The sequence below is a fragment of the Equus quagga genome, chromosome 1, assembly GCF_021613505.1.
Source record: "Equus quagga isolate Etosha38 chromosome 1, UCLA_HA_Equagga_1.0, whole genome shotgun sequence".
In the NCBI taxonomy this organism is placed as follows: Eukaryota; Metazoa; Chordata; class Mammalia; order Perissodactyla; family Equidae; genus Equus; species Equus quagga.
In genome coordinates this window covers 93,078,966-93,089,106 of record NC_060267.1, presented here as the reverse complement: position 1 = coordinate 93,089,106, position 10,141 = coordinate 93,078,966, and the positions used below count along the sequence as shown (strand labels likewise).

General features: G+C 60.7%; 1 protein-coding gene across 5 annotated transcripts in view; it reads left to right on the top strand.

Annotated features, from left to right (window-relative positions):
- RALGDS (ral guanine nucleotide dissociation stimulator) overlaps positions 1-10,141 on the top strand; it is a 34,435-nt gene that overhangs the window by 12,239 nt on the left and 12,055 nt on the right. For 3 of the 5 annotated variants that reach the window (XM_046673703.1, XM_046673667.1, XM_046673678.1), the window contains exons 2-4: positions 7,453-7,563; positions 8,514-8,707; positions 9,212-9,307. In XM_046673703.1, coding sequence (XP_046529659.1) covers positions 7,453-7,563; positions 8,514-8,707; positions 9,212-9,307 — 401 coding nt within the window. The remainder of the gene's footprint in view (positions 1-7,452; positions 7,564-8,513; positions 8,708-9,211; positions 9,308-10,141) is intronic. The other 2 variants (XM_046673685.1, XM_046673694.1) reach the window with 1 other exon arrangement.

Below are 10,141 nucleotides of genomic sequence, written 5' to 3'. Positions count from 1 at the left end.
TTGTGGTCCCTGTCCTCTGGAAACCACCAGACAGTTTCTGCCTTCCTTCCCCTGTACCCATTTCCCTACCAGACCTCCACCCAGTCCTTCCCTCTCTGGGCTGCCAGATGTCCTCGCACATCTGAGTGTCCGCTTGTCATCTTGATTCTAAGCCAAGCTACCATGCGATTGGCCTGTGCAGCTCTGTGCTTTCTGGAGGTCACCTGGCCCATGCCTTGGCCAGGCAGAGGGAGTTCCCAAGTCTGTAGTACCTACTGACTGCAGATGCCACCCCCTCATTCCAGCTGCCTTTGACCAGCTCTCCAGGGTAGGTGCCAACCCCACTATATAAGAGAATGGAACTCAGAAAAGTGAAGTCCCTGATCTAAAAGTACACACAGCGAGAAGGACGCAGCCAGGATTTGAACATGGGTTCTGTTCTCAATTGGGCGCCTGCTGTGTGCGAGAGCCTGCAGGGATCAGAGAAGGATAGGGCAATGTTCTCTGTGGAGGCAATTAGAAGTGCGTGGGAGGATGGTAGAGCCATAAGGGGAACAGAACCAGGCCCAGGCAGCCCAGAGGCCCCGTGGTCCAGTGAGGGGTAGGGATGCTTATAGATCGGAGGAAGGCAAAGGACACTGGGGAGAGCTTCCAGGAAGAAGCAAGCCCACAGCTGGACCCCAAAGGTTTAAAATAATAGCTAATATGAGCCAGCACTTGGTGGGGAGCCCTGTGCTAAGTAATTTGCATGCATTATGTCCTTTTTCGGTCAAGACTGTCAATAGCCAGTTTAACAAACAACTGAGGCACTCGAGGTTAATCAGATCATACAAACTCACCAAGCTAGTAAGTGACCGAGGTGGGATTCTGACCCAGGCTGTGTGACTGCAAGGCCTGAGCGCAGTCTGGGCGGAACGGAATGAGGAGGGCTTCTCTGTTCTTTGGGTGGAGGTACCCAGGGGAGAGTCTCCTGCCAGCCTCCCCACCTCCTTCCCGCTGTCTGGTCTGGTGATCATACTGTGTGCAGGGCTCCAGTTTAACCGCCAATGCTCATTAGCCTTTGACCCTGGAGGCTCAAGAGGCGTGGCCTGTGCGGCACGCATATGCATGTGACTGTCTGTCTTTCTACTGTAATCTTCAAGAGGGGCTTCCCAGCTCACTCTCCAAGGGGGCAGCCTCCAGGAGCTGCAGGGCCTGTCAAGTTTAGGAGGGGACTGACTTACTGCCATCTGCTAGGCCTCCACGGACCCTCAGATTCCCCTCTTTACTCCTCGGGGCCTCAGGAGAAGAGAAGGAAGGAGACCAGTCTGGCTGGTACTGGGTCCTTGTCCCTCCTCTACGTGGGAGACGCTTGAGCGTGCTGAGCTGTTTTGCTGGAGGCTCAAGGACAGCCCTGGAGCAGGACTGGGTGCGTGCGGTGGGAGTTCAGCCTGGGAGATGTTAGACTGCTCACAGGCAGGGCTGGGGTCCGATCTTCAACCTGGACGTTGAGTTTCCAGGTCCTGTCTTTGTTGCCACTAAGAAGGGGTTGTAGTAGATTGAGCGCTGGCCCTCGGCAGCCTCTTAGCGAGCCCATGGGGGTGGTTTCAGGAGGCTGCACCCAGGTGGTTGGGGACTGACTCCCAGAGGCTGCTGGCCGGCCGCCCAGACAGCTCCCACGGCATGGCACTGTGCTGTGGCCACCCTGTCCCCAGCTCGGGCCTCCAGCCTTGCAGGCCCAGAGACGCCGTGTTCCCAGACCCACAGCTCCAGTAAAGTGACTCTCCCCACTCGTTCCGAGGAGACAGGAGTTGAAGCCTGCAGCCTTGTGCAGGAGAAGCAGAGCTGTGAGCAGACCCGATTCTCCATCCACCGGCGGGCCCGTGGCTGGGGAGCGAGTCGATGAGAGCCTCAACGTTGCTCAGTGAGCAGGCAGGGCCCCCACGTGCCGGCCTGCTTTCAGGAAGCTCTCGAGCTTGCATACTGCTGTGGCATCTCCTCTCCTCCCCAGGGACTGTTGGATGTTTGCACAGGCGCAGGCGGCTCTGTAGTCAGACCTGGAGGCGCAGTGTTGTCTTTTTGTACCCAGGGGTAGGGTGCTCTCTGGCTGAGAGCTTGGGCTCTGGAGCGAAGGGAGCTGCGCTGGGATGCCAGCTTGGTTCCTTGCAGTACTAGCTCTGCTCCTATTCCCTGAGCCTCGGTTTCTTTATCTATAAAATGGACTTGAACCAGATCCTCCCCTTTGGGTTCTGGTGAGGCCTGAGTGAGACAGGCAACCTGACAGGTGGTCCCCACAGTGCCTGGTACAGTGTCAGAGCCAGACAGGTGGTAGCTGCCATGAGTGTGTTTTCTGACGGGGTGCCCGGGGAGTGCCCACAGCCTGGGCTCCGGGAATATGCTACCCGGCCCAGTCAGCAAGGTGCTTCTCAGGCCTGATTCTCATAGCTGATTTTAGGGCCCATGGGTGCCCTGGCCATCCTGTGCCAGGAGCCCCAACAAATCCCCTCTCAGTGGAGAGGTGCAGATGCAAGGGAGCTGGGCCCCACCACCCCCAACAACTGGCTGTGCAAGCTGAGGAAGTCCTTCCTGTCTCTAGTCTCTCCCACATCTGTGTGACCAGGGGCTGGACTCTGTTCTGAGGCCGTGATCATGGCAGCCACTGGTGGGGTGAGGCCTGGGTCGGGTTCAAGTCCCTGCCCCAGTTGCCACATCCTGGCTCCTGACCCGGGCGAGTTCCTGCCTGGCTCTCTCCTCATCCATCAAGTGAGGTGTTGGGAGGATTAAATGTGAGGAGTATGCGAAGGGCCTGACACCCAGGAAGTGCCCACGTGCTGGACGCTGTGGTCAGTGGTGTGGGTGTTGAGGGTGGACCTTCAGCCAGCCCCTCCCTGCACCCTCTCAGAACCAGGCCATCCTCCTCCTCAGCCGTCACTCAGCAACAACCCCTTGCAGGCCTGGCCCCTGCTGGTCTGCTGGTCTGACAATCAGGAGGATGGGTGTGTCTCCCAGCCCCACCTGAGGCACGCTTTTCCTTCTCTTTAAATGCTGACGGGTAGCTGGGCTCAAGCTGATGGGGAGGATTCTTGGGGAGGTGGGTCAGCCTTTGGGGGCTCAGCACAGGCTGGTCGCCAAACTCCAGTTTCTGGGATCACCGAACCAGGGCAACCAGGCACCTTGTGTGGTCCCTGGCTGAGGCTGCCTCTGTGGGACCAGGAGTGTGGCCCACCCCATCCAAGGCCAGCCTTGCATCCTGGCGGGGGTCCTGTCCATGCCTCTGGGCTCAAGATGCAGGCCTGAGGGCAGGACCCTGCTGCACCCCAGGAGGGTCGAGCCGGCTTGGCATTTTCATTCTCGCTGCCTTGTTGGGCCTATTGTCTAAGAGAACAAGGACTTGGACTTGAGAAGTTCTGGGTTCTCTTCTCAGCCTGGACACCCTCTACTTGACCCTGTCCCCTAGCCTGTCTCCACTCTGCAAAATGGGCGTGTGACAGTGTTCACACTGGGAGCCCTGAGAGGCTCAGCAACCCTCTCTGATCTGTCTCAGTTTTGGGTTCTGTATTTGAGCAAAGACGTAGAAAATCAGAAAGCTGCCAGGCTGGCTCCCACCTGCAGAGCTTTCGGGTGACCTGCCCCCCTGTGCTGGGCCCTCCTCCAGGTTCCCGGGACCCTGGCTGGTCTCCCAGGGTTCCCGGGTGGCCTTTCCCACAGCCTGGTGTTCCCCAGCAGCCAGCTCATGGGGGCTGGGGGCGGGGCGAGTGTTCCCCACCAGCAACAGCGGCATCGGTCCCCTTTCCCGAGCGCTTTCATGTGCTGGGTGCAGAGCAGGCGCGCTGCCTTCGTTCTCTCGTGACCCTGCTGTTGCCTGTTGGGGGCTGCTGCTCTTGCCCCGTTTCATAGACGAGCTCACTGACGACAATGGCCGAGCAGCTTGGCAGAGCTGGGAGTCAGAGCCCTCCGTGAGAGTTGGGGCTGTGGGGTCTGCTGGGCCCTAGGGAGGGTCCCCGTGTGCTCAGAGCTGCCAGGAGGCTGTTGGGTGGCCGAATGAGGGCCTCGGGGTGACCTTTGTGACTCAGTGGACCTGGCCAGCAGCTGAGCAGGGTGTGGCGAGGTCGCCAAGGGGTGATCTCATGCATATGGGGGCGCTGCAATCAGAGCCACTCCCTGCCCTGCCCAAGTGGGGCCGAACTCCTCCACGTGCAGGCCGGGGAAGAGATAGGAGGAGACCTCAGTGCAGGCCCTCCGTCCATCTCAGCCCTCGGTCAGGTCTCCTTAGGAGGAGCCGGTCTGTGGCCAGAGACATCTGTGGGCCTGGTTGGAGCTTCCTTGGGAAAGCATCTGGGGGGAGCCAGAGCAGATTGGGGATCAGGATGCGAGAAGGTGCCATCCCCATAGGTGCAGGCACAGGCACCTTCTGGGAGAGGTGGGAAGGCCCAGTAGGTCCCCTCAGGTCTGTCCCCAAATAATGGGGGTAATCAACCCCGTTATTCTGCCTTGAGGGACTTGAGACTTGGCCTACAGCCAGTTGGGGACACAGCAGCCTGCTGGCCGGTCACCAGAAGGCTGATCAGGTGACACACTAACAGAGGCCACCCAGGCCGTTTCCCCTCCTCGTCCCTGGGGCCCCAGCCTGTGGACTTCCAGAGGACAGCTCCTGGGCCTCTTAGAGCCCTTGAGGGGGCACAGGAGGTGAGGGCCCAAGGAACTGCGAGGCGAGAGGCACCCTGGAGGCCTATCGTGCCGGCCTCTGCTCACCGTGGGGACATCACACTATCCTCATTCCTCTTGACTCAGGTGGTGGGAGGCCAGGCGGTGTAGCCCTGGGGACATGAGTAGGTGCCTGCTTCAGGCAGGACAAGGGGATCTGTTCCCTGGGGACACAGCTGTCCACGTGGCATTCTCTCCCCTGACAGCCAGCTCAGTTCTGCCCTGCGCACACCTCCCCCAGGAGCTCCCTAGCCCCTCCCAGAGCATCCCTGGGGGTCCAGACGCTGTCCACCCTGCTAACAGGGTGGCCCAGGGTCACTTTCGGGCACCAGGGCCCTGCCCTTTCTACCCCAGAGCGTCCTAGGGGCAATGCCAGGGCTATTGGCCCCTTTCCTTCTCTGTCCCTTGCAGGGGGAGGGAGCAGGGAACAGATGTCCCACTCTGCCACTTTCTGCCTGGGACCCAGGACCTCTCACTTGAGAGCCTGCTTCTCAGTGGGCTCTTGGCACACAGTGTAAATTGTCCTGTGCTCAGCGTAGCTCTCACGGTCTTGTTTTATTGTTCCTGAGCGGAGGAACTGGAGAGTACAGGGTTAGCTCTGCAGGGCTGGAGCAGCTCCCCATCTGTGCGACAGGGCAGTGACCCCCCCGCCCCCCATTGCAGCATGTGTGGCTCTCAGCGTCCTGCCCTACCCCCTGCCCGGCTGGCAGAAGGGGGCCCCTGGGGGGTGGGGGAAGGGCTGGGAGATCACATGACACCCAGGCAGGGCCGGCCAGCTGCTCGCTGCCAGTGAGGCCCATGGCTCACTGCAGAGCTGCTATGTGCTATGCTACCTCCTGGGGGTGGCAAGGCCGCCCTGCCCCAGCCCCTCTCGCGGGTTGGCCTGGCTGGGGAGCACTTCCATCCAGCAGGCCTTGATGGAGCCCCAGTGGGAGCCAGGTGCTGTGCAGGCTCCTGAGGGGTTCAAGTCCAGCACCCTCTGGCAGATGCATCCTGCATGGGACCGCCAAACGGTTGCCAGCAACTTGGACCCTCAGGACACTGTCTGGCTCCCAGCTGGGCCAGGTGTGGCTGAAATCCCCAGGAGAAGGACAGGCCCTTCCCGCCAGGCCGGCAGCCTTTGCAGGAGGCAGTCTCGGACTCCTGAGGAGATGCCAGGGTGGACAGTGGCAGAACCATCTGGTCCGGCAGGTGGACAGCCGGCCCCGACCTCACTGTAGCCTCTGAAGCCCCTCTCCTCCGAGGGCTCTTCTGAGTGGGGAAGGGGCACGTGAGGCGGGGGAAGGAAAGCGAGCATCTGTTTCCGTTTTTCTGCTTCAGGAGGAGGAATTTCCCCTCCTCGATGGAAGGGCTGGACCTCCCCAAGTGTGGCTGTGTGGGCTGTGTGGGTGTGGGAGGTTCCACTCGGGGGCTTCTGCCTGTGGCTTCGCTCCTAACTTCCAAGAAGCGGCTGGCTTTCCCTTCAGAGGAGGCAAAGGGTCAGGAAGCCCAGTGTGATTGCAGCGGCTTTCCCGTTGGTACGATGCCCAGAGTAGGAGGGCGACCTCGGGTCAGAGGAAATGGACTTCCAGAGGATGGCTCCTGGGCCTCCCAGAGCCCTTGAGGGTGGGCAGGAGGTGAGAGGCCCAGGACCCCGGTCTCTGACCCCGGGGGTGCTGACGTCTGGAAGGACAGCCCACAGGAGGCCCAGCTTGGGCTGAGGGCTTTACGGCTATCGTGGGGCCCAGGCTGAGTCAGCACTTGCTCTGGGCCTTCTCTGAGTTCCATGCTCAGCCTGGCTCAGGGCAGTGACCCGTGGTCCCAGCAGCTGGCATTGACCGTGTGATCGATGGCCGTGTGCCGGCCAGCATCTCCCAGCTCCTCCCTTAGCACTCAGAGGTTGATATTTTTACTCTCGGCCCCCCTCCCCATTGCAGGCCCCATTGCACCTTTTCCCTGAACAGGGGCAGGTGGGAGAGGGGGCTGTGAAGCCCAGGGCAACATGGCTAAGCGGCCTTGGCCAGGCCTTGATGACCCCAGCCTGCCCAGTGGGAGGGGTCGCTGCTTCCTAAAACAAAGGCCTTTCCTTTCTGCCAGATGACAAAGTCCCATGGTTTTGGGGTTCTGTGGAACCCCCGCCATCAGCCCGGATGCCAGCACTGTCATCTTTCTCACCCTGTCCCCACGCACGTGATGACACACAGGGAACTGGGAACTCCTCTGTTGCCCAAGACGGCACAAGGGCATGAATGAGCAGAAAGGGAAGGAAGTGGCCTCGGCTGCGGCCACAGGGATGCCCCACACCTGCACCAGCCCGATGCTGATTCCTGCTGCATCAGCGGTGGGGTGGACAGGCTGAGCAGAGGAGGGGTCAGGCTGAGGTGGGTCACGGGCCTTGGGCCCTGTGCCTTGGGATCTTGGGTCTGCCATCTATCCTCCGTGGCATGACTTTGGACAAGTTGCTCTTCTCTCAGCCTCCGTGTCCTCATCTGTGAAATGGCCAAGTAAATTCGCCTGGCGGGGGGGTCACCCTGGGCAGGAGTGGGTTGTTGAGGGGTCGGAGCCTGGTGGGCTCCTCATGTTCAGATCCAGCTTGTGGCTGGCAGCGGGGGAAGGGGAGTGCTGGGGGCAGTGCCAACCTGTCCCATGTTAATCCCGAGCCCTCAAGCTGCCATCCGTGTCATTCTGGACTGGAGGTCTGTCTGAGCACCCTCATCTGGGGAACAGAAGGTCACATGGGGCATCCCCCTGCAGCAGCAGCCAGGCAGGCCCCTGACGTCCCCGCCCGGCGGCTGGGCATTGTCTTTGCAGAGCTCTACGCAGGAGATTGGTGAGGAGCTGGTCAACGGGGTCATCTACTCCATCTCCCTGCGCAAGGTGCAGGTGCACCATGGCACCAACAAGGGCCAGCGCTGGCTCGGGGTGAGTGCAGGTGCAGGGGCCTCCACACCGGGACCCCGGGAACCCCAGTGCCACCCTGGCACTTCTGCTGGCCTCCCTCCAGGGCTTTCCTGCTTGAGAGCCCACAGTCCTGCTCCCAAAGGAATCTGGGCACCCGCCCCCCCCCCCCCCCCGCAACTGTCCAGCCCTGGGCTTGGCCAGCTGCAGAGTCACTTTTCACATATTTGTGTGAACATCAAAAGACACTTCTATGCTGTTTTCACTTCACGTTAGGCCAGAAGTATTTTTGCATTTTGTCCCAATGTTTTTTGTTTTAAATATTGCCCCCAGCAGCCCCATGTGGCCGTCAGCCTGGAGTCCTTCCACACCTTCCCCAAGCCTTCCATCGCCATGCTTAGTAGGACCATTTTTACCCAAAAAGGACAGGGGCGCAGGCTACTATGTACAATTCTCTGCCATCTGCCCTCTCACGGAGCACAGCCCTGTGACCCCTCCAGGTCCGAGTGGGGCCTGACTCCAGTGGTCGCGTTCCAGCAGGGAGGTTGGTCATGCAGTGATTCAGCCTGTCCCTGTTGAGGGACCTTGGCGTGCTTCCTTTCCTCAGCCATTCCCCCAGTGCTGTGTGTCCCCATATACCTCTCTCTTCCACCCTGGAGTAGCCTCTCTTTCCTCACCTCCAGAACGGGGATGTGTTGCCCAGGCTCACAGGGGTAATGCTCTCCATACAGGGAGGGGCTGTCATTACTCAGCTAACAAAATGACCTGAAGGTGTTAGTCTTTGTCACCGTTCCTCCCCCTCAGATTCTGCTTGTAAAGCCTAAAACCTGTGTCTGCTGGGGGCACTCATGTCCCATCTCTGGCCAAAAGTCACTGAGCTCTTAGCAGCTCATCTAACCTCCAGTCCCCCACTGCCCTCCTGTGGGCCATGGTGCTGCCCCTGACCGGATGGCCCTCCCTCGTCTTCCCCACAGTGTGAGAATGAGTCGGCCCTGAACCTGTATGAGACCTGCAAGGTGCGGACTGTGAAGGCAGGCACGCTGGAGAAGCTGGTGGAGCACCTGGTGCCTGCCTTCCAGGGCAGCGACCTCTCCTACGTCACCATCTTCCTGTGCACATACCGAGCCTTCACCACCACCCAGCAGGTCCTGGACCTGCTGTTCAAAAGGTGGGCGCCCCACCCCTGCACAGCACCGTGGCTCCCGGCCCACCTCCTGGCTGTGTGTCTTGGGAACGTCCCTTCACCTCTCTGAGCCTCAGTTTGCTCAGGCCTGGCCCTGTGGGAAGGGCTGTCGAAGGCTGTGGTTGTCCTGATTTAGGACTTTCCTCTCCCCCGTGAAGCTGTCTGCCTCAAGCCTCAGCACCCTGTGGCCTTGGGCACAGCTGCTTTCCCATTTCTGAAGGAGCCTTCCAATTCCCTGGGGGGGTCCCAGCCTGGGGGCAGGCAGAGCAGGGAGCCCTGGGGGCTGCCTGGGGCCCAGGCCCACTCAGACGTCAGCAAGGTGCTGGTTGGGCTTCATTCATTCAGCGAATATATATGAAGCACCTACTGTGTGCAGGCACTTTGCTAGACACTTAGCATAATTCACTAAAAAAAGCAGACAAAGTCCGTGTCCTCCCGGGCTTCCGTTCTAGTCGGGGAGTCGGCCGGTAACACTAGACATCATATCAGGTACGGTAGATGTGACGCCCTCACGGCCTCCTCTAGATATGGATGCATCCTCCCTTACTCCGACGAGGACGGTGGACCCCAGGACCAACTGAGAAAGTGAGTGGGCTTCGGGTCTAATGGGATCTGAGGGGCTGTGGCTGGGGGCGCGGGAGGGCCGGGCAGTCCCCTGGCTCCCACACATCTCGTGATTCCTGCTAGAGGGCTGAGGTCTGGGGGCTTCTCCTGTAGGAGGAAAGGAGTCAGAGAGCTACAGGTGGGGTCCCGGGCCCCCTGGGGAGCAGAGAGGAGGCTGGGGGCTCAGAGCTGGCCCCTGAGAGAATCCAACCCCACCACAGCCCATCCCAGCCCTGCTCGGCACCCCCTGATCCAAGGACCCAGGAAGGAGGTGTGGGGAGCCACCTGCTCACACATCAGCCTGGTGCCTCAGTCCTGCGAGGCCAGCTGCATGTGGGGCTGGGCCGGCTGTGTCCCCATTCCCGAGGATAGTGTCGGGGTGGAGACGAGACCCACACAGGCCTCACAGAGAGTAAGACAGCACAGCGGTGTATGAGCAGCAGTCTGAGGTGCCACGAGGGCCCCGTGAAGGCTGGGCAGCAGGACACACTCCGCCTGGTCCCTCCTCCCTCACATGTGCATGCAGCACTTACTGTGCGCCCGCCAGTGCGATGAACAGAGCAGGCACCGCCCTCCCTGTCCTCGTGGAGTTGACATTCCAGTGGGGAGGCGCCGGGGGACAGGCAGGAGTGCGTCGGGTTCCCCGAGGAAGGGAGAGGTGGTCCCAGAGTTGATGGAGGGCTCCCTCCTATGGAGACTTCGCAGGCCCAGCCTGCTGACCAGGCCTGCCCCTGCTGGACCGTCACGTGGGGGTGGGCTGGGGTGCACTGGCTTCTGGATGGGCAGGGGCGGGCCCAGGAGCCCAGCCCCAACCCC